Below are 23468 nucleotides of genomic sequence, written 5' to 3' on the forward strand. Positions count from 1 at the left end.
TTTTTTTTGTTGTTTTATTTTGGATTATATCTAAAATCAGGGCATTACAATTTGAGTGCTGGGAGACCTCTACTGGTGATACAACTAAGTAGAGAACACAAAAACAGTGAGCAAATTACTTTTTTCTTTTTTTTTTTCTTGCCCCATTTTTGTGGAGATTATTTTTCCCTTTCGACGACTGGGACTTCCAGGTTTAATGAGGACCAACATGGACTATGTTTGGATCGTATAATTCAAAGAAGAAATGCTGGAAATTGGTACTAAAAAGTAGCTGCTGGAGATGACCTACCTCATGTCTGTGGATTACCTGCTCCTTTCCTGAATGTGGAACTATAATTGAAACGTGGATACAAACGCATACGGAATCAGTGAACAAAGTGGCACCAATGAACTGCATTTATTGACTCTGCTTCGGTTGGACTGCATGGAGGCTCCTTCACTTGTAAAGGAGCTGGACAACAGACATGAACATCCATGAGCCTCAGAACTGTTATGAAGGTTCTCCACACTGGGAATGAATACAGTGCTACTACAAATCTGGATTACCATTAAGAGACATGTTCTTTATTCTTAATCTGTCACGGACAGATTTCCCTCCCTCTGCCAACGGAATTTGACTACTTTACTACTGGGCACAGTGTGACCGACGTGGAATGCCAAGGACTTCACACATTGAAAATGCAAGACTTCATTTTTTTTCCCCATCATTGCTGTTGGGGAATCAACTGTGCACTGCTTTCTGAAGAGGGACTTATGGATATCATGTATTCATTTTACAGGACTAATTTTCTCCCTACATTTGGATGGTTATATAGACTCAAATTGACAATTTCCAGCATACAAAACATCCTACCCTGGATCCGTACAAGGCCAACTTTGTTTTAATCATTTTAATTAAAACGGACACTCATCCAAGTACAAGAGGTCCCTTGCCCAGGAGATGAGGATTACATTTTCTAATTTGAACAATTTTGCTTCATTTTTCCCCCACTCCACTCAACATTTTTGCCCATTTTTTTCTGTTCACAAAGTTCTATCTCCCTAAATTGTATTTGGAATAATAGGTCAAGTTACCACTCTCTCAAAAGGTTGGTATGTCCTGCCCTGTGTATTTTAGCTGTCCTCTCTAACCCCCTAGTTTGAACCCCTGTGTCTCTCCATTTTCCCCACTAACAGAAGTAGCCGGTACATAGTCTGCTATTACCGCCTGTGTGTCTATATGCCGAAATCTTTACCTTACTTTTATATTGTTTTCCTTTTTCTCTTCCTCTCACCTGACCCCACCTTCAGCTCCTGTTCCCCCGTCCTCCTTATGATAAATAGACCCAGATCCACCCTTTTAGCTGTTATTCACGACAAGTAATCAAAGTAAAGAAAAAAAATATATATTTTGTAACGATGTCTTAATATAACACAAGGACTGGGCTGTGGAAGATTCAATAGATTCGAAGACCCAAAGATTTGTCACGTACTTGAATTTACAATATGTGTAGTAAAAAGTGGGGGCTGAACACTACAATAAAAAAAATAAATATATTCATGCAGTGTATACATTTTCAAATGTCTTGAAAAACAGTGAGACAGACTTAAATAACTCATAATTTAGCCTCTTAGATTGCTTCTGATTCAAGCTTTGTCAAGGTCAGTTTAGGATTTTTACATGAAAGTATCTTTTATTGTGAAAGACCAGTTGATTGATAAGGAACAGAAGATGTTTTTTTGTTTAATTGATTGGGTTTTTTATATCAAGCAAAAATACCAAACATTTGCGCATATAGTTTTGAATGAAATATGTCAAAGTTAAGGTCTGTGCTTGTGGTCAGACAAAACAGCAATGTGGCTTTAGGATCTGACAAAGGCATTTTGTAAACTAAATGATTGATTGATTTAATTAAAAATACTAATCATGATATTCATCAATCATGAAGATAATCATTATTTCCATCGCCAGTATCTTTTGTTCCGGCCTTGCAGCTGAGGTTTTAAAATTGCTTCAGTTACCCTTTTCTGTGACGAGAGTAGAATATGAAAACGGCAAAATATGTCACAGAGTGCAGATTACATTTTTGATTCTTAGACCTCTGAGAAATATAACAAATTTAAGATTATTTTAGTAGAATTTCATCTTATTAGTGAGTCGGCCATAGTCCTTGTGAGGGAATATGCAGGTAGAGATATAACATCCACCCAAAGTCCCTGACTACATTTTTAACCACTCCATTTAGGGTTGGCCAATATCACGGTAATTGCTGTGAGATAGTAGAAATTTCCCAACGATAAGGGATTTTTCTCAACCATTTATACTGAGATATCTGTGCTTTTTAAATTTTGTATTGTATTGGACTGTTGAGAGTAACATTGCAAATCAATAAACAGGACTGATTCATGGCCGTGCGGTCTATACAGGATTGTTGCTTCAGTCTGATGGATCACCTTCATTGATATTTTATTCACTGGACTAACCATAAATAAATCTAAATTTGGTTATTTTATTCTAAAATTATTTTCCATTGAGTTTCTGATCATACATTCTATATCAGAATATATCTCAATATCATTATATAAAGTGATAGAAGAACAAACACAGCTCTGTGGTTTGTGTTTTAGCCTGCACAGTTTAACTGTTGGTTTGCATGGCAGAAGGCTATTTAACATTGGACTATGCACAAATAGTTTTGGAAATCTTGAATTGAATTGATGTGCTTGTCTTGCTCCCACGTGACTGAGCCTCCACATACAATTGCCTTTTTCGCATGCTGCTGGAATGCATCCTTATAGTTATGCTGTCCCCGTAATCCCAAAACAGTTGATGTGCTTAGCATGCACCAGAGCAGACTAATAATCAAACACTGATGGAAAATATGCCAAAAAAATAAGTCCAACTGAATTATTTTAAGCTCCATGAATAATGTAGAACCTGTTTTGTGTAAAGTGAAATTGAAGTGAAATTGAAGGCTATCTATTGAGCAGTGAGCCTGCGCCACCAAATTAGCATTTTGGGGAGCATCCAGGGGTCAAGGTAATCCATCAATTTCACCGCAGACATCGTTATACCATAGATGTTATTCATGAATCCAGCACACGGATGATTAAATCAAATAAGATGAAACAGAATTTGCCCCTGACCCGCTGTACTTTATGTATAGTGCAGTGAAATACAGACATGGTGCTAAAGCTCCATCAACCGATTTATCCTCAACATCCAGCAGACTGTGTGCGTCCCATGCAGTCTTTTGTTCCCGTGCCCTATGGCAAAGGCCTTTGTTTGGAAAGACTTCATGAATGACTTCCATTTTTGAGCCAATACATTGAAGTTGTTTATATCTATAGGTTACATATATGTCAATGTTTTTCACAGATTGGCAGCATCACAGAGTATCCACACAACTTAGTGTTAGATTGTTGCACAGTCACTAACCCCAGTCATTGTGGTTTGCTGTAGACAAAACAAACTAAATTGTGAACCCTTTAAAGGGATAAGACAATGTTACAAAGGGTTAAGCTTAGGGGATGAATGCAGTCTATCAAAGTCCTCTAGAGACAGCCTTGTGAATATGAGTAACGCTTTCTCAGTCACTTGTAAAGGTCATGTTGGGCATTTTAAGAAACTCATCTTATGGATCATTTACCAAGATGCCTTTCAGGACATCACAGGGCATCAGTGATGCAGAGTAAGATGCCTGTGCCATGTATCTTTAAAAAGAAAATGGCAGCAGCCTTTTGTTACCCACCTTACATGGTTTCTTAAGCTCAGACTGGGACCCGTTTCCCCATCAACTCATCTTTTCCTATATTGTCCAAAACAATTTGTAGTCGTTCTAGTAAAAACACAACACTGCACATCTGCACAAAACCGGAAGCCTATTCAGATGAATTACAAATGTTAGCTTGAGATTCAAAACAAAAAGCATTGTGGCCTAATTTTCTCAACCACAGGCTCCTGCTGACTTCTCTTTCATGAGATAAGCAGTTTCAGAAGTTTCTTCATGTTGCAACTGTCTTTGATTTGTGCTTACTGTTCTTTGTTGGCATAGACAGTTGAGCAGCATGAAACCCAGCAAGCAAAACAAGTGCATTGATAAATTTTTTACGCAGATGAAATCAAAACATCTCTGATGGTCTAAATCAATCAAAGATCCAAGAGGTTTGGATGCCTTCATCAATTATCAGCAAGGATAATGTGCAAATCCCATTTAGGGAATCGGCTTAATTACCTTCTTTCTTTCTTTCACACCTGATATTATAAGCTTGTTTTCTAGTTCTAGTTATATAATACTTTCTTTCTTTCTTTGGAAGTAGCCATTGGCAGGATATAGTGGAGATAGGAGAAGGAGGAGTCCTACATTGTTGCCCTCACTTCCTTCTTGGAAGGTGCAGTTAAATAATATGGGCAATAAAACAGTAGTCCAACGAGACGCTCTGCTCATAGGTTGGTTTTACCAAACATATTTACACAATCTCCCGTTTGAACACTACGTTACATTAAGTTTTGCCACATAGAAAGCTGGGATTTCTATGATCACATAGGCATATTTATATTAATAATTTATTCTTAAATAGTCACACAGTAAAAACATTAGTATTTTGTTTTACGATTGAAAGTAACTTTTTCAAATTGTTTATGTACTATCAAATATACTGCAGTGAAGGTTTTTACCATTTTGACAGTTGAGGTTAAAATCAGGTACTGTCTTGAATCTTAATATTTTTCCACCCTCTTGGTTGAACTGGACAAATGATAAATCACAGAGGGTTCTTTAAGTGTTGTTGAATTAAACCATAAACCTCCCTGTGTTGCAACATCATGGCTAATTTGCTGATTATAATTTGATCTGAATTCAAACAGTGGTAATTGCTGTCCTGTCCCGCTCATTACTGGGAGTTGGGTAATATGACTGCAGTAATGACACAGCAGTCGTATTACCAAATTAAATTCTGATTGCTTTATTCAGAACGAGGATGTTCGGGGTCTGAGCAGAATGTCCTTAATAGCACCTGTTCTAATGATGGTCTTCACGAAATATGCTTTGAAGACCTTTTTTCAGGAGAACAAGTGGTGTTAAATTGTGTAACATTAAAAAACAAAAGCCTTGTCATAAGTCACGTCCAAAAACCTTCAACGAAGCCTCTCAGATAAATGATAAAATGTCCCAGAAAGTGGCCTTTGTTAAAGTTACAAGACCAGAATGACTTGAAAATATTTAAAGGCATGAATCTCTTGAGTAAATATTTATTATTTAAATAAATATTTTTGTGCAAGCCATATATCCTGCAATTATACTTTGAAATAATCAAACTTTCTGTTCCTTTAAACACTGAATGCATGCCTTTTGCTAAAAATCTCTTTCCGGTCATCCTATGCTGATTGTATTATCAATATAGTGTGTTGCACTTTACAGTAATATATACAAGTAATATATCTCTGATGCTTGAACTGATAAACCATTGAATTATAACACATCTGCATTCAAAGAAAAGGCAGTCTTAAACCATATAAGTGTTGTTAACACCTCCAAGCTGATTCATGAAAGACCTGACAGCGTCTTTGTGGCAGAAGGATCTGATACATTTCATCTCCAAGCCATAAACAGTTCAGACACGCTCAGTTGTCTCAACCAGCACATCAATTGAATCCCCTTGTAGTTCAGTCTGTAGGCTGGAAAAGAACGATCTCTTTAGATGCTTCAAAACTACCCTTCTCCAAACACTTATGTGCCCTGTCTTCCCATGTGTCTAATTAAGTAAAAACCCACCAGAGACACCTGATCATTTTGTTTGCCCAGTGTCTGATGCTAGCAGCTGTCTTGAATGTAACCGTAATGTGATGTTCTCTCTTCCTGTTTTGATAGGACGGCTGAGAGTCGGGATCGGGCGTACGATCACAGTGCCTACGGACATCACGAGCGTCCTGGTAGCAGTTTTGAACGCCAGCGGCACTATGAGACAGACTATTATCGCGACGCAAGAGAGAGGACTCTGAGCACAGCTGGGAGCGGGTCTGGTACCTCCAGCGGAAGTGGTACAGCGGTGTCATCGGGAGTCACTGGAACTATCGTCAGCGCTGTTGCTGGCAACACCGGAACAGGAGGAGCAGCAGTGGCCACGCCGGGAGGAAGCGGAGGATCTACTTCCAGCGTGGTCGGCTTCTTCCGCTCCCACAGCAGGAGCCCTTGTCGCTTTGAGACACCAGAGCCTCGCTATGAGTCTCGTACCAGGGAACCCTTTACTTTGGCCAGTGTGGTTCACAGGGACCTTTACAGGGAGGACAGAGGTCGTCGCGGGGAGCGGTCGTACCGCCACAGTCGCAGCCGGTCTCCACACTCAACACATTCGCGAAATCCATCTCCTCAGAGACTGGCCAGTCAGGCTACCCGTCCTCCGCGCTCCCACAGTGGGTCAGGCTCCCACAGCCGCTCCTCCAGTTCAGACTCAGTCAGCAGTACCAGCAGCAGTACGAGTGGCAGGTGAGTGACGCTGTCAAGATTTCTACCCTTGTGCTTGGCTGTTGTTTACCTTTGTGCATCCCAGTCTTAGGCAAGAGCTGGACAGAGCACCGAGGAGTTTAAGAAAGAAATCTGCACTCTGAATGCTGCTTCAAATGGTTGTAATCCTTAAGTTCACTGAATTCAACAGTACTTGGTTAAATTCAAATTGTAAAGATAAAAAAAAACATTTATCTTTTTTTCCAAGTCCAAGTGACAGTGGTAGCATGATGGGAGATAAGTTCATAAGGCAAAAACAGGTACAGGTAGTATTAAGTGTCTTTGCTTTTATACGACAATACAAACAATATGATGTATTCATAATTCCATGGTAAATCATGTAAAAAAAAAAATTAAAAAAAAAAGAGCTGACAACTGGGGATTAAATGCTATTGGAGTGCAACGGTGACGCATGTGCGCGGTTTAGTGATGGCTCGTTTTAAAGGTTGTGTAACAAATATTCCGGTGGGAAGTGTACATACAGTAGTCAGCTATAACTGACCACATGATCACGTTTTAGACGGATAATATGGAGGAGGGATATGTGATGAATCCGCAGCCTCTGAGGAGTCTGCGTCAGAGCGCAGTGCCATTAACCTTTATTAAATCGCCTGAAAACACCAGGCTGCTACCGTAGAACCGTACAGATTTCTAACGCACATTAGATCTTTCTTTTGCTTATTTATGACGGATGTTTTGCTTATTTATGACGGAAAATCCTATTTTCCAACTTTAGTTTTAGCATAAGTGGCCTTGAAACACACAGCATTGCAAACACTCTTGTGTAACATTAACTACTGAGCTATGTGACATGTAAAAGGTGAGATGCAAAGGAATTATTGCTAAAATGGAGTGGTTACGATGTAATCATATAAATGCATTCACAAAATCGATGTCTTTTTTTCTCTGGGACTACCTGATGGAAAATAAAACTCCATGTCGTGACGCTCTGAGGTAAAGCTTTCTGTTCTGCTGCAGCTATCGTTGTCACATTTAACTGTGATTTGCACAGCTGTCTCAGAGCTATGAGACCAGTGATGTGACTGGGAGAGAGTATTCAGGTGTGGAGTATGTCATTAGAGAAAAAGGGAGAGGAAATGAATCGAGTTGTTACAAAATGTTACCGTCTTAATCTGTGTATAGTGCTATCTTTTAAGACTTAATGCGATTTCCCAACATATATTTATATCGGTTGTATTAAACACTGCAAACGAACTGTTGTTTTTTAAGTCAAAACATCAGTTTTGCAATCAAGCAAAGACCTGCTTGTGCATTTAATTTCTATCACCATTGTTGCTCAAAATCTGTGGTTTATAAAATGAACCATTTCAAGATATCATATCTGCTTATACCATGTCTGTTTACTCAGCAGATACTGTATCACTTTTAAAACTATTTTTAAAATAGTGTTATAAAAGAACAACATGGCCAAACTTCACGTTCATTGCATAGAATTTGAATAATAACACAATTTCTAAATCTGTAAACCTTTCAAGCAGTGTTACGCGTGCAATTTTCTTTCTAACCTTTTTGTATGTGTGAACCTTGTACTCTAACTTTGTATTTTTCAAATGACAAAGCTGCTTTTACAAGGTTGTTGACTGAGTAATTGATTGCTGGTATGAGTCAGAGCCTGGAATATGACCTTTGCTGCATGTAACAGCTGTAATGACACACATTTTGGGTTGTTAATATTTAATCAGATTTTTTTTATTCCTGCTATGCTTTTGATTAAGTTGAGGTCTACCCGTCTGTCCACAAAAACTGCGAGTGTCAGTCTTGTTATGCCAGTGGATCTGGCCTCAGCTAAATTAGCATGTTGAATTCAAAACGGAGCTATTTTTGTGCACTGCAGAGTTTTTCGACATCTGTTGCTATTTGTGTCCAGGTTCTTCTGAATGTATTGCTATTTATTAGTTGATTTGTTTTTGTTTTCTGAGTAGTGATGTACCACAAATACATAAATAACAAAAGGTTGGGATAATCAAATTCATGTGAGAACCGCACTTTTAAAAACATAAGCGCTTGTGTCCGTGGGATTTAGGCCTCTGGTTGTTTATTGTCTGGATGACCGCATCACCTCTGGACGCAGCAGAGTCGGCAGCTCTGAAAGGCGTGTAGCGACACATGTGGTTTGACGAGGTAGTGCTACGGGGGGGAGATTTCAGGAGAAGGCTGGTATATTTATTTTTTTCCACTGCCTACCTCTGTGTATGTGTGATGGCTCCCCCCCTCCGTGAGATCCAGTTGGAACTGGAAATTTCTGGCCAGTGCTGGCTGCCTGCCCACTCCCACAGGCCAGCCTCCGTCAGCAGCACTTCCGGGAGTGTCTGAGCACAGGAGGAGAAAGTGAGAAGGAAACAAACAGCAGAGGGCCTTGAAAGCTGAGACAGGCATGGGAACGGTTAGAGTAAAAAGGTGCTCATGGCAGCCATGAATTTGCCACTGACGTGCAAAGCCATCTTTTTGTACCAGATTATTATGATCATTTGGAGAGAAGGGTGTTTTTCTTCTCTTCAGCTGAGATGCATCGCATTCCCAGTGCATTGCATGAGCTATTATGCAAATGCATCACTATATATATTAAATCTGAAATGTTTGCGTATTAAATATCGCCTGTTCAATACAATATGCAATCTAATCCTCCTTCCTTTCCCTGCAGATTTGACATAACAAACACATTTTGTCACCTCTTGGGTCACAAAAATGACATTTTAACTGCTGTTCTAGTCATTGAAGTAGAGTTTTCAAAACATATTATCCAATCTATGAAGAATTATTTTAGCACTTAACAGTGTAGCACTGCAAAAAAGATTTTTCCGTATACATATTTCATCATAGCAATTCATGAAAATACTTCTTCTCAAGTATTACTTTGAAAAGCAAAGGCAACAACCAGTTACAGTAACAGAAGATGACAGACTGTGAAGCTCACATCAACATCTAAGCCCATGTTTCTCTTTTGCTACAGTGATTCTAGCAGTAGTTCAAGTGATGACTCCCCGGCACGTTCAGTGCAATCTGCTGCTGTTCCAGCACCCTCAGCACTTCCTTTATCCTCCCTCGACAAGGATGAACCACGTAAAAGCTTTGGCATCAAGGTCCAAAATCTTCCTGTGCGCTCTACAGGTTAGTTATAAGGTGCTCCCACGGTGTGCAACTACAAATAGCTTTTTTTTTATGCAGAAATAGTAGTGCATTGTATTTCTGTAATTCTCTCAAATATTGAAACTATATTTGAATGAAAGGTCATTACCAATACTTTATTATTCAATAACATGTTACTTTTTTCCAAGAAACATACTTAATAAAACATTTGACTGGTTTACTACAGATACGAGCCTGAAGGATGGTTTGTTCCATGAGTTCAAGAAACATGGGAAAGTCACATCTGTACAAATCCATGGAGCTTCAGAGGAGCGCTACGGGCTTGTCTTTTTCCGTCAGCAAGAGGACCAAGAGAAAGCACTTGGAGCATCAAAGGGAAAGCTTTTTTTCGGCATGCAAATTGAGGTCACAGCCTGGAATGGCCCCGGTAAGTTCAGAACTTTCACGATATTTGCCGCATAATCATGAAACAACGAAACGCACACGGTTCGAATGGGCACTTGCTGTACTTTTCAGAGACTGAGAGTGAGAACGAGTTTCGGCCCCTGGACGAGAGGATAGATGAGTTTCATCCAAAGGCCACACGGACATTATTTATTGGAAACCTGGAAAAGTCAACCGCTTACCATGACCTGCTTAGCATCTTTCAACGCTTTGGAGAAATAGTGGTAGGTTAATGCTGTGAAGAGGTTGGGAATATCTCCATATAGGCAATAGTCAGCATGCTGCATAGTTTGAGATGACCATGCTTAATGAAAGCCTCTTTCTGTTTTCATTATTGTGCAAAGGACATTGACATTAAGAAGGTGAATGGAGCTCCACAGTATGCCTTTCTACAATACTGCGACATTGCCAGTGTCTGTAAGGCTATAAAGAAGATGGATGGAGAGTACCTGGGTAACAATAGACTAAAGGTGAGATTTATCACTTTCATTTAACTTAACATCTTGCCTTAACTACCACATTCTTGTCTTTCACAACCATACTAGTATCATTAATGAGCATGATTTATGTAAACTGTCTTCTAAGTTGTTTAATGTTGGATAAAATATTTGCAATCTTATATTTTGTCGTTCCTTTTTCCAGTTGGGCTTTGGAAAGAGTATGCCTACGACGTGTGTTTGGTTGGATGGATTGGCGTCAAACACAACTGAGCAGTTTCTTACTCGTCATTTCTGCCGCTATGGACATGTTGTCAAGGTAAGTCTGTTTTTTACCTCCTTACAGTTGCCCATTGTTTACTTTCTGGCAACATGGGACCATATTTTCCTCTTTCTTGCGCAGGTTGTATTTGACAGAATGAAAGGAATGGCCCTTATCCTGTATAACAACATTGAATACGCACAAGCCGCTGTCAAAGACACGAAGGGATGGAAGATAGGGGGCAGTAAAATCAAGGTAAGTGGGGAATTTACTTTGCTCGTAAATTTGATCTCTTTAATGTTTTTGTGTTTTCAATGCCTGACATTTTGTGAAAATTGCAACTTAACCATGTTTTATTTTCAGGTGGACTTTGCCAATCAGGAAAGTCAGATGGCGTTCTATCGTTCAATGCAGGCATCTGGGCAGGACATTCGGGACTTTTATGACATACTCACTGAAAGAAGGTTTGTGTTGTTCCCTTCAGTAATATTAATTTAGCCTTAATACCGTCTAGTGTTAAATATTATTGATTACAAAATGTGAGGAACTTATATCTTGTTTTTTGGGGCATATTTCTTGGCAGGGATGATCGACGAACTCAATATGAGTTTCAAGCAGAAAGACCGTATTACGAAAATGTACGAACACCAGGAACGTATACTGAAGATCCACGTCGCAAATACCCTGCCAGAAGTCGGGAGTTCTATACAGAATGGGACCCATATCAGGGAGATTACTATGATCCACAATACTTTGAAGACCCCCGTGAATATAGAGAATATAGGGCTGACCCTTATGAGCAGGACATTCGCAAATACAGCTATTTGCAAAGGGAACGTGAAAGAGAGAGGGAGCGCTTCGAAACAGATCGCGGACGTGATCATGGGCGGAGGACCATTGAACGTAGCCAAAGCCCATCCCACGTTGCCCCTCGTCGTCCTGCCAGCCCTACTGCATCTCCTTCGCTATCAGAAAGGATACCAAGTGATTCAGATCGTCGTATTTGTTGCCGATCTTCTGAAAGAAGTGGTAGCTGCAGTTCAATCTCCCCGCCCAGATTTGAAAAACTTGAAAAGGCACGCACTGAAAGGTATAACAAAACTGACAAACTTGAGAAGGATCGAGTCTTCGAAGTTGACAGAGTGAATTTAGTTGAAAAGGAGAAGCGGGCTGGACGTAAAGATCGAGGGGACAAAGACAAAAGTGAGAAGCAGAGGCTTAAGAAGCTAAAAGTTGCATCACCCATTATCCAACTATGTGAGACGGAACCTGAACTTGAACGAGATGGTAGCCCTGAGTCAGTCCTTCGAAGTAAAAGCAGTAAAATACCAAAGGAAGGCTCAAGCAAAGGAAGGTTGGATCTGTTGCCTTGTGTTGTGCAGTTAACACGTGTTAAAGAGAAAGAAGGAAAATTGATTGGTCAGTCTGTCCAAGAAAAACAAATACCGAGGGGTGGGAGTGACAGTCCCAGATTGGCATCACCTTCAGCTGACCAGAGGAGTCCTCAATTCTGCTCAGAACTATCAAAAAGTGATATCTCTAAGCATGTAAAGGTGACAAGAGACAAAAATACGCACAGTTTAGTGGAGGTTATTGATAAGGATGCTAAAATCAAATCCAAAAAGCATGGGAAATCTGAAATGGGATTTGACAGTTGTACTTCTGTAGATATTGATCGTTTGGCTGCAAGGAAAAGACGTTTCGAAGACTCTGGGAAAACTGATAGACAGAAGAGAACTAGCGAGGAGGATGTTGTTAAACCTGGACTTCATAAACTATGGAACAATGCTAAAGAGACAGACTTGGATAAGAATATTTTGATAAAAGGGATGCATAAAAAGGAGCACCACAAGGATAAATGTCTCCGGATGGTTTCAGTTAGCAGTCCTAAAGATGGAGGAGACTGTGAAATCAACTCTGAAGGCTTTTCTCTGGAGCAGCAGTCAGGGCTAGGGGAGCTGCCTGAAGATTCTACAGATCCGTTGGACTCTCCCTACCTTAAAATGGATTTAGCAGGATCAAAAAGTGAAAACAACTCCAGTCTCACTAAGATGTTAGATGATGGCAGCTTTAATTTGGATGAATTAAAAGAACAAAAACAGGTTTTGTCTGAAAACGAACAAGGGAGAGGGAAATTCAGGGACTCAAATGATGGAGATGAACACAATGTGCACATTGACCAGAATATTTGCACAAAACAAATTGAACAGAGTAGATGGCTCAGACCTAAGCATGGCGTTCCTGAGAAATTAGCCAAGTCTGAAAACTCAGCAAGTATTGAGACCCATGACTTTGAAATGGATTATATCATGCATGATGTTCCAAAATCAATTCAGCATATGGTCAATGATGACTTGTCTTCCAGTAAAAGAAAGAAAGTTGAGAATTTTGGCTTTGAAATAGTCTCTCCAAAACGAGAGCACAGCTTTCCAAGATCCCAAAAGTTGAATGAAGACATTTTTCAGAGTATAACATCCTCAATAGCACATGGTCACTTTTGTGCAAATGAGGAAGATGACACTGCCCAAATTTCTGTGTCAGTTATCAACAAAGAAAGAAAATCTCCAACAAGAGACGAGACATTTTCACACACAGAGTCACTGAAAAACAGTTTGGGACTGACAAATTTTCAGTCTTCTGACTCTGAGCTCCCAAAGCTTAAGACAACCTTGCTTGGCTGCGATGAGGAGTTGATGCACCGATGGGAAAGAAGGATAAAGTCTGATTCGCTTAGAATGGATATGACTTTCCCCAGTGATATTGCAAAATGTGAAACCATCCGCAAACGCCTTGGCCAAGATTTGGAACCTGGAGAAGTGCAGTCTGATTCAGATGAGGATGGAGAAAACAAACACATCTCTCCCAAGTCCAATAGTTCCTTATCTTTTATCCTCAGGGAACGTGACGAGAGGATGACAGACCTGAAGCTTTCAGGCTCTTTAGAAAAGAATAAGTTTTATTCTTTTGCATTAGATAAAACTATAACTCCTGACACCAAAGCACTCCTTGAAAGAGCTAAGACACTGTATTCCTCCAGGGAAGATAATTGGTCCTTTCTCCCCTCACGTTTTCCAACCTCCCACAGCTGTTCAGATAAGGACAAAGTAGAGCTAGCACCTCGACCCATTCCTTCTTGGTATATGAAAAAAAAAAAGATTCGTACTGACTCTGTTGAAAAGCTGCACGATAAAAAGGAGGAACTTAAGCCACAGGACCAAGAACGACAAGACCTGTTTGCCTCTCGCTTTCTGCACAGCTCAATCTTTGAACAGGATTCCCGCCGTTTGCAGCATCTTGAACGTAAAGACCAAGATTTAGAAACTGGAGTTTGTAGGCCTTTTGCTAAGCCAGGTGCTACTGAGGCACAGCCTGAATCTAGAGTAGGTGACAAGCCACAAGAGCCCATAGTGCTTTTCCATAGTCGCTTTTTGGAGCTTCAACAACAAAAGGACAAAGACCATTCTCCACCTGATTCTGAGAATGATTCCATAGTGGGAGAGATTAAGAGAGATGAAGGGCAGAAAAGTGATTACATGCATTCTGATAAGGAATCTGAGCCAGTACTGAAGGTTGATCATAAATCCGCTAGCCCGCCATTAACCACGTTAGTTTCCCCATTTGCTCTTTCCCCGAAAGAAATGTCTTCACCAGAAAGGAAAGAATTTTTAACTCCATCCTCAGATCAACCTGTGTCATTTGTCAAAGAAGAAAAAGTAGAGCCTGTTTTTGAGGTATGTCCATCGCATTCTTTTCCTATGGAAGACTTCAAACCAGGTGCCCCTAAGCTAACCATAACCCCTCCAGTTGTCCTTCTGGGGCCAGAAAATGAAATGGAAACAAAAGCAGAGTTAATTGAACCCAAAACAAAAATTGGAGATAGTTTGACAGTGGAACATAATCCTCTGGTGGAAGATAAGCCTCCCACTCCTGGTGCTTCCCTAAGTTGTTTAGAGAGAGGGACTGTAGTATTAACTTACTCTGACTATCCAAAGATCGAAGAAAAAACAGAAATTATAAAGACAGAACCTGAAATAGGAAATCAGGAAACAAAACACTCTGAGGAATCTCCGAAATCTGAGACAGATAGTGAGGCATGTATGCCAGAGCTAGAGGCTGAAATAAAACCATCACCAAATCGTAGACAACCCAAGAGTAAAAGGGCAAAACCACTGTCAGTATTACGTACTTCCCAACCTTCCGAAATTGTTGCCACTGAGAAACCTGCAACACGAAAGAGTGAACGAATTGACAGAGAAAAACTCAAAAGAGCCTCATCTCCTCGGGCAGAAGTACCAAAAGCTTCTGTTGAGTCCAAAGCCACATCCAAGTCACCAATTCATGCATCAGATTCTGAGCAGAACCTTGAGTCTAGTTTGATCCATGGCCGAACACGTCGCAGGAATGTAAAATCAGTCTATGCCACACTACGTGAAGACGACCAAGCTGGTAAAGAGGTGGTTGAGTCAGCACGCTCCACGCGCAAACGTGGTACAGATAAGGAACCAATACAGCAAGATGTTCCAATTCCACATACCATCGCAAGGCGAGGACGCCCACCTAAAAGAGTTTTCAAACGAGTTGAAGATGCATCACCAGTTAAGGGGGATCAGCAGAAAATGATGGAAGAAGGCACAGAGGTCAAAGAGAGCTCCACTACTGTAGAGGTTGTGAAAGCCTCTGAGGGATGGCGTTCACCCCGCACCCAGAAAGTGCAACAAACACAACTGACACCACCTTCTCCAGTTAACAAGAAAGGAGGCAGAATAGACAAACAGTCTGGGAGCGTTACAGTGCTAGCTGAACAAGCTGATCCGGCAAGTAATGATGAGTCAGAACTTAATCCTAAAGCTGATTCTGAACTGTTTGTAAAGCTATCAGAAAAGGTGGAAAATGAAAGCACACAAGTGCACAGAAGGGAAAAAGACTTAATTGATGCTGGTGGAAAGAATTCTACTGATGGGGATGTTGAAAAGGTAGACACCACCTCCCCTGAGAGGAGACAACAGCCTGAAAAGAATGTTAAAATGAAAACACCAAGGCTGAAAAGAAATACCAAGCAGGTCACTGAAGATAAATCACATAGCTTAAAAAATCTTGAGATCCGTGTAAGCGTTGATGATGTAAAAGGTTTACTACGTTCAGGGGATGATGAGCTTGAGTCATTTGAAGCTCCCACCATCACACAAACCAAGACAGTAGTGAAAGAGAATGAGGAAACAAAGATCATAGGATTTCCAGAAGAATTGAAAGAACTTGACACACAGGAACAGGAAGACACACTATCAGAGCCTGAACTTCCTGCTGATCCGGCGACTCTCTTGGCACGGCAGATGGAACTAGAGCAGGCAGTTGAAAATATTGCCAAACTTAGTGTTGAGCAACCTCCTCGACCATATAAGGAACCACCTTCAGAGCCACCTACCGCATTGCCTCCTGTCATTGTGGAGCCAGAAGTTGAAGTTGAGGAGAAGCGAGCTAATCCTGCAAGCGAAACTGAACTTGCAGCAGCTATTGATTCCATTACAGCTGAAGAAACATGTGCAGATACAGATGGTTTCACAGCTCCTCCTACTTACACTGGTCCTGTCTCTAGCCCTGAATCTTTGACATCTCCCTCCTCCAATGAGATTATGGATCCTGAAACACACATGGTGATCAACAATATTCTTGCTGCAGACTCAGATGATGGTCCTGGGACACCCATTCCAAAGGGCCTAGGGGGGGAGTCTAAGGCAGCTGAGGATGCCCCTCTTCTTGAAACACCTAAGAAAACAGGCAGAGTTAGAGGCAAAACCCTGAAGAAGTCAAGAAGTCGCAAATGTACAGCTAATAAGAAAGGGGATACTGTGGAAGAGGTTTCCCAACCAGAGCCCTCCCCAGTCAAGTTACCAGAGTCGATCCCAGAAGACCCAGAAACCAACAATTCAAAAGCAGCCACTGTTACAGCTGGGGCTACTGCAGCAGCTTCAGTGGTCACTGCCGTTGCAACTTGTAGACGTGATGTTACGAGTGCTATAACTGTAGACACGCCCAAAGAGGCAGAACAGCCTGAAGTCGAACAGCCTGTACCCAAAGAATCTGCCTTTCATTCAGGCACAAGCAACATCTCAAGTAGTAAAAAGCATCCGCCAGCAGAAGATCCATCTACCCCTACTCTTGCCCCGGCCCGCCCACAACCTGTATCTCACTTCAGTGTACCCCTGCTGCGGCCTGCCAAAATGCCACTTTCACCAGACTGGCCTCCTAGAACTGAGGAAAGTAGAATCTATGTTGCTCCTTCGTGTCATGTTACAGTGGTAACACCCTCTCCACCAGCATCAACTGCACTTGGAACACCTTCAAAAAATCCCCCAATGCCCCCTGACACAAAGGCCTCGGATATTGACCCTAGTTCTAGTACCTTAAGAAAAATCCTAATGGAACCTAAATATGTTTCTGCACCTAACAGCAATTCTATACCTACCACTATGGTGACATCTGCACTGTCGGATCCTTTACGGATGTCAGAGAATGAAAATCCCTCTGATATAGTGGGTTCAAGACAGTTACACCCCGAAGACAGACCACCTTTACCCCCCCAGTCCATACATCACAAGCCCTTTCCACTGACAGAGTCCAAACAGAACTGTGGAGAGAAGATCCATCATACAGTTATTTCTCCTGCTACCTCAGTAATAAGTCGAATCCCAATGCCTTATGATACAGAGGAAACTCCACGAATTTCTCTCAGCAATCGCAGCATTGGCCTGTCTATTCCCAAGCAAAAATTTAGATCAAACTCCAATGAGAATAATCGCTACCACGCCATGGAAATTGCAGAAGATGCGACTAGAGGGCGCTCTGTTGTTGAGAGCAATCCCTACAGTACAGGCAACAGTCCTGGCCTAAGGGTCAACACATCAGAAGGTGTTGTTGTTTTGAGTTATTCTGGTCAGAAAACTGAGGGACCTCATAGGATGAGAGCCAAAATTAGTCAAATTCCTCAAGCCAGTGTTGGTGATATAGAATTTCAGCAATCTGTGTCCAAATCTTCGATAAAGCAAGACCCACTCGTCACATCATCGCAGTCCCCCAACCCAAACATAACCCCTACTCCCACAGTTTATGGGCACACAGGGGTTCTCTTGACAGGCCAGTCTTATAACTCTCAACCTGTTATATCCAGTATGAAGCGGGAGGGTATTGGGTGTGATCTGAAATCGGAAGCCCCGTATCACACAGCGTCCCAGGGTGGCGTTGTAAAGATGTACCAACAGCCAGTTAGTTCTCCTCAAGTCTTGATGTACAACCAAGCTGTGATACAGCAGCAGCATGGCAAGAGAGGACCGGGGTCTGAACCCCTCCCTAAAAAGATGGACATTGGTAAAGCTGTTCAGCAGTCTAACCTTAGCCCAGTCATGAGTCCCCATCACCCATCACTATCCGGAACCCGCATGAGCCCCAGCCCTAGCATAACAACTGATCGGTCAGCTCTACACCTAAAGCAAGAACCCCATTCCCCACGAACAGCCGTTCACTCGCCTTCACACTTTGTCAAAGCCTGTCCCCCAAGCAGTTCTCCGAGAGGCACTTCTGTCGTTCTAGGTCACGGCATACCACCAATTCCTACATATCATTCTAGTATGCATCACCCACACTCGGAGCAGTCCTCCGTCATAATTCAACCGCACAGTGTCACTCAGGCAATGGCTCATGAAGCCAGAATGAACACCCCACCAATGTCTGGGATAAACTATGGAAGGCGAGGTGACGCCCTGTCTTCATCCCACCCAGGGCCTCCACAGCGCTCAAACACGCCTCAGCCTAATGTCATCCGAGATTTGGTACTGCAGTCCCGCTCAAGTCCCCAGGGCTCGGTATCAGGAAGCGCTGGCAGCAGTGTAAGTGAAGAAGACCCCAGACACTTTAACCAAGCCCTCAGTAGACCTTCTGTGCCCCAGCTCCAATCAGATGTAATGATGATTCACAGTGATCACCGAGGGCTCCACCCAAGCATACGCATGGACCAATACAGAGACATGCACCAGCGCCTCCTCATGCAACAGAAACTGGGAGAGCAGGCAGCTGTAGAGCAAAGACAGTCACGCACCTCAGAGACCGGAACATCTTCGAGCCACATCTCTGGGCCTTCAAAGAGTCCCATAGTGGGAAAGACCATTGACCTTTCTGCAAAAGAATCCCTCAAACCACTTGAAGGAAAGCTGATACATCCACCCTCCAACGAAAGTAGAATCAGGGGAGTTCATGCATCTTCTCCTGTCCTGGTGTCTCCTCACCCACATGGGGTTCAGCTGATGCATCCAGGAGGTGCAGGCTCCTTTCCAGTATATCGGGACATGCGGGGCTTTCCATCCCAGTTCCCAGGGCATCCTTCATCGGGACACAACCTGGCTAACCAAGGCATTACATCTTCACAGGTAACTTGATATGCTTTTATTTACATTTTTGCATTATTTCAGCACTTGTATCTTATAGATCATATTCATATACACATACAAAATATGCATTACTCTATTCATTTGGTTTGTATGTTCCTTATCAGGTCCCTCCTGAGCCTGAGCTGGGTCACAGGGGTAAAATGTCTCAGTCACATTTCGGAGGAAGTGGTTCCAAACCTGAGAGTTCCCATCTCCGCCATGCTACCTCTACGGACCTCTCGCATATTTCACGAATATCACGTGATACAGTCTCCCCCTCATACCAGTCTCCCATGACGTCCCCTATGAGTCTTACTCATAAGCCAGATCCATCTCTACAGAAAGGCCCTCCAGCCTTCCTGCCAACCCCTATGCCAGCAGTCCACCAATCAAGTTCTCTGCACTCACGGCCTGAAGCTAAGTTGGAACATTCGGGACATCGTTCCGTTGACATGGTGCAGCTTATGACGGTAGGAAGACAGATTGAACAGCAATGTCATCATATATGGAATATGATTTCAAGACTATACCAAAGAGGAAATAGGTTTAAAACCCATTTTCTGTTTTTGTTGTACAGAAGTATCCTATTGTATGGCAAGGCATGTTGGCGCTGAAGAACGACCAGGCTGCCGTCCAGTTGCATTTTGTTTCTGGCAACACCATACTGGCCCAGCGCTCCCTGCCGCCTACAGAGGGAGGTCCTCTTCTACGTATTGTCCAGAGGATGAGGCTTGAGGCTTCCCAGTTGGACAGTGTGGCACGCAGAATGACTGTGAGTATTTTGGTTTTCACTACCTCTGAAATGTAGGGTGCTAAAGTTTGGATGATCATATTGCAAAATGTTCACCCTATAACCTGATTAACACGCTGTGGGATGTGCTTTTATGTTTACATTTATGAAAAAGACTTATCATTCATGGCAGGTGGAGAATGACTACTGTTTGCTACTGGCTCTCCCCTGTGGTCGAGACCAAGAAGATGTCCTTGGTCAAACCGAAGCCTTGAAAAGTGGCTTCATCACCTACCTGCAAGCCAAACAGGCAGCTGGCATTATCAATGTGCCCAACCCTGGCTCTAATCAGGTCTGTGGGCATTTAGACTTCTTCTGCTCTACCACTCTTTTTAAATTGTGACTGTGTTTTTAAAGTATTCAAGGTCATGTCTCATCTTGTTATTTGAATTTTTTGATTCACAGCCAGCTTATGTGGTGCAGATTTTCCCGCCGTGTGAGTTCTCGGAGATCCACCTTTCGCGCCTAGCCCCGGACCTTCTCAACAGCATCTCCAGCATTTCCCCTCACCTCATGATTGTCATTGCCTCTGTTTAATTACCTTCACTTTTCCTGAACAAAGCCAACACCAGCCCCTTTGGATTTGTCCAGTTTTGTAAACTGGAATTGCCTCATATTTTTCTGAGTTTGACTTAAAAAAACATTTTAATTTAGCATGCACTCACCTTTGTTCCATCAAGTCCTTAAGTCACTCAATGACATCAAATTCCAAAAACTATACCTCTACAGGGAAGGATCTGAAGGGTCAAACAGGATTTTTGATGATCATTTCTGATTAATCATTTCATTTTTGCCATTTTTGGAGGTGTCGTGCAGCCTTTCCTAATTCATAGCACCTATAAAGCTATGGATTGAGGCCTTCCTATGGGATATTTTTTACCTTCATAAAAGTGATTGTGATAATTTTTTTTAAAGACAAACGATATGGGAAATCATTGCACTATGTTAATGAAAAAATTGTGAACTCTGTACAGCTTTTGAGTATAAAATTATACATGTTATGGAATTCTTGTGATCAGCCATGCTTGTGCAAGATAAAAGAAAAATCCTTGCCTGGAAAATGATCGAGGGTCATTTTAGCCTGATCAATCATTCTGATTTTGCTCCTTCACCATCAGCCAACTTCTACATCATTTCTGGACTTGACTCTCCATCCCGACGTGTTCCCTACCCCAGGAACTCGAGAGGGGACGTTTAGAGTTGTACAGTTACACTCAATGCCTCAACAGGGGACTATATAAAGAATATTTAATTTGTTTATTTTTGTTTGCATCTTATTTTAAGCCTAAGGGCATTGTGGACAATTGTGAATCTGTAAATATTATAAATATTTAAAGACTGAAGCAATGTGGAGAGACCAAGTGAATTATTTTACAAGACGGATCATCAACTGTTTACTTTTTTTTCTTTCTATTTGTTTGTCCTTAGGACAGGGGCAGGAAGGGGAAGGTGGGAAGGATCTGTACATGATCTAGTAGTGATATTCAAGAAAAAATATTTTTTCAAATTGATTCTGTGCCAAAATGTCTTTTGCAAACGCTCTACACACGCAATGTATCTAAAACAAAAATTGATCAGAACCTATTTTCATATGTGACTTTGTATTTTACCACTCAGAGGGCAGACTTGATTCCTTTTTTTTGTATTGTTCATCAACCCAACTCTGTTACTACAGTGCTTTTACATTATGAAGTTGTATCCTCATTTTGAAGGAACCATTGTATTGTAGGGATTCCTGTTCTCCTTCTCACTGATGTGGTCCTTTACTGCCCCCTTCTGTCTGAAAATCATCGTCTCACATATTAAGGAGTGCATCCTGAAGTCATCAAAGACATGACTTCATTACAGAAGTGCTATAGCATGCTTTATTTTCAAATCTTAAAGGGTAAACAGAAATCGTAAGTAAAGAATGTGACTTAAACTTGACATAATGCCGCTATTGGATGTGTTGATCACCTGTCTCCATCCCTCCCCTTAACTGTGTTGAGCCAAGCTGTAAATACTAATGTCCTTAATCTGTGCTCGTGTGTATTTCTTCCCCTTCATAATTGTCTGTCTTCAGGGTCGTTATGTTTGTTTTGTGCAACAAAACAAAGCAGTCTGAAAGAGACGGGATATGAGGTGTGTGAAACCGATGCTGAAAGTAAAACCATGCTTGTGAGTTTTGTGGTGTAAATATTTCTATGACTGCAAGCTGAATACTCTTATGGTTATGTTGAAGGCACTTATAATTTTTGATAAACAAATGAGAAGAAAATACAAAAAAAAAAAAACTTAAAACGGTGATTAGTATGAAAACTGTCTTTTGATCAATCTTCATTTTGAGTGTATTTTGCTGTTCCTCCATGAGGACATTTTAAACTGTAAAATAAATGGTTGTTTAACTTACTTCTGATGATCATTAAATGGTCTGTCACTCTTGGTTTGTGTTTTTGTGACTGAAGTTATTTTGAAACAGGGACTGGGAAAGAAAGATTTATCCAGAATCTTGACTTTGGTTTAAGAAAGACTTCAATCTAAAATCTGCGAGCTAATCCGTTCATTGTCTGCAAGCCTCAAGTTTTGCAGCAGTTTAAATAGTGCAAACACTGTGCAGAGCATTGCTCATCAGAGTCAATGTTGCAGTCCATTCAGCAGTCAGAAGATGTCAGTATTTGCCTCACTACATTGCTGCGACACAGTCAACAGTAATTTCAATTCACTGTGAAAATGATTTGTTCTCTTGAAATTTGGGCCCTGCCTTCATCTTGATTTGTCTGCTTATTCCCTGGAGCTTAGTATCTTTGAATTTGAATGTGTCTAAGCTAACTGTGCACTCTCTGGAGCAAAGAACCTTTGCTTTGACCTTAAAAAAATTAAGAAATTTGTCTTTGATTGACTTTATTTGTGGTAGTTTTATTCTGGTATGCTACAGAGTGAATTGTGGAGGATCATGTATTGCTAAACATGTCTGTCTTGGTCAGAGAATATTCTACTTTAAGTAATAGGACGCATGGGTTTGCTGTCTCAATTCACTCTTTACATTACATTTTTTTATTTTAATTTACATTAAAAACCTGTATAGTATAGCTACATATTAGAGTATCAGGTGTGCAGAAAGGAAAATCTCATTAGCATTCAGGATTATCTGCCTCAAGCGCTGTCAAATATTTATTATGCCAAAACTTGAATGTAAATGGCAAATAATAAAAATGTTCTTGCTGCTCACCTTTATAGTGGTATTCAAATGGCAATGAAGCAAGACGAATGAGCACCATGCCAAAGCTGCAGTCATGGAATCAACCCTGAGGCAAACAGCTCTACGGTTTTGGGAATTTAAAAAAAAAAAAAGTGGCTTGAACATAAGGGTTTCCTACAACAGTCAGATTCAAGAGTACGCTAGCCGACAGATTCCCCTGAGGGAGGCTTTTGGGGATTTAGTGGTGATTGAAATTCTTTTTGGAAACATTTGGTGGTCAAGGCTGCAGGATCTTTCCCTGTATGTATTCCTGTATGCATGCAATTTATTTCAATCAAATGCAGGCCACC

General features: G+C 41.3%; 1 protein-coding gene across 2 annotated transcripts in view; it reads left to right on the forward strand.

The window, feature by feature from the left end:
* Nucleotides 1-22340, forward strand: part of spen (spen family transcriptional repressor) — a 26361-nt gene extending 4021 nt beyond the window's left edge. Inside the window, exons 3-15 of one of the 2 annotated variants that reach the window (XM_054608713.1) lie at nt 5850-6464; nt 9454-9611; nt 9817-10017; nt 10107-10258; nt 10379-10504; nt 10677-10790; nt 10875-10988; nt 11097-11197; nt 11317-19150; nt 19276-19620; nt 19728-19922; nt 20056-20232; nt 20346-22340. In XM_054608713.1, the coding sequence (XP_054464688.1) occupies nt 5850-6464; nt 9454-9611; nt 9817-10017; nt 10107-10258; nt 10379-10504; nt 10677-10790; nt 10875-10988; nt 11097-11197; nt 11317-19150; nt 19276-19620; nt 19728-19922; nt 20056-20232; nt 20346-20477 (10264 nt within the window). In that variant the 3' untranslated portion in view covers nt 20478-22340. The remainder of the gene's footprint in view (nt 1-5849; nt 6465-9453; nt 9612-9816; nt 10018-10106; nt 10259-10378; nt 10505-10676; nt 10791-10874; nt 10989-11096; nt 11198-11316; nt 19151-19275; nt 19621-19727; nt 19923-20055; nt 20233-20345) is intronic. The other variant, XM_054608714.1, reaches the window with a different exon arrangement.
* The last annotated feature ends 1128 nt before the right edge of the window (nt 22341-23468 follow it).

The sequence above is a fragment of the Anoplopoma fimbria genome, chromosome 12 (genome assembly GCF_027596085.1).
Source record: "Anoplopoma fimbria isolate UVic2021 breed Golden Eagle Sablefish chromosome 12, Afim_UVic_2022, whole genome shotgun sequence".
NCBI classification, from domain to species: Eukaryota; Metazoa; Chordata; class Actinopteri; order Perciformes; family Anoplopomatidae; genus Anoplopoma; species Anoplopoma fimbria.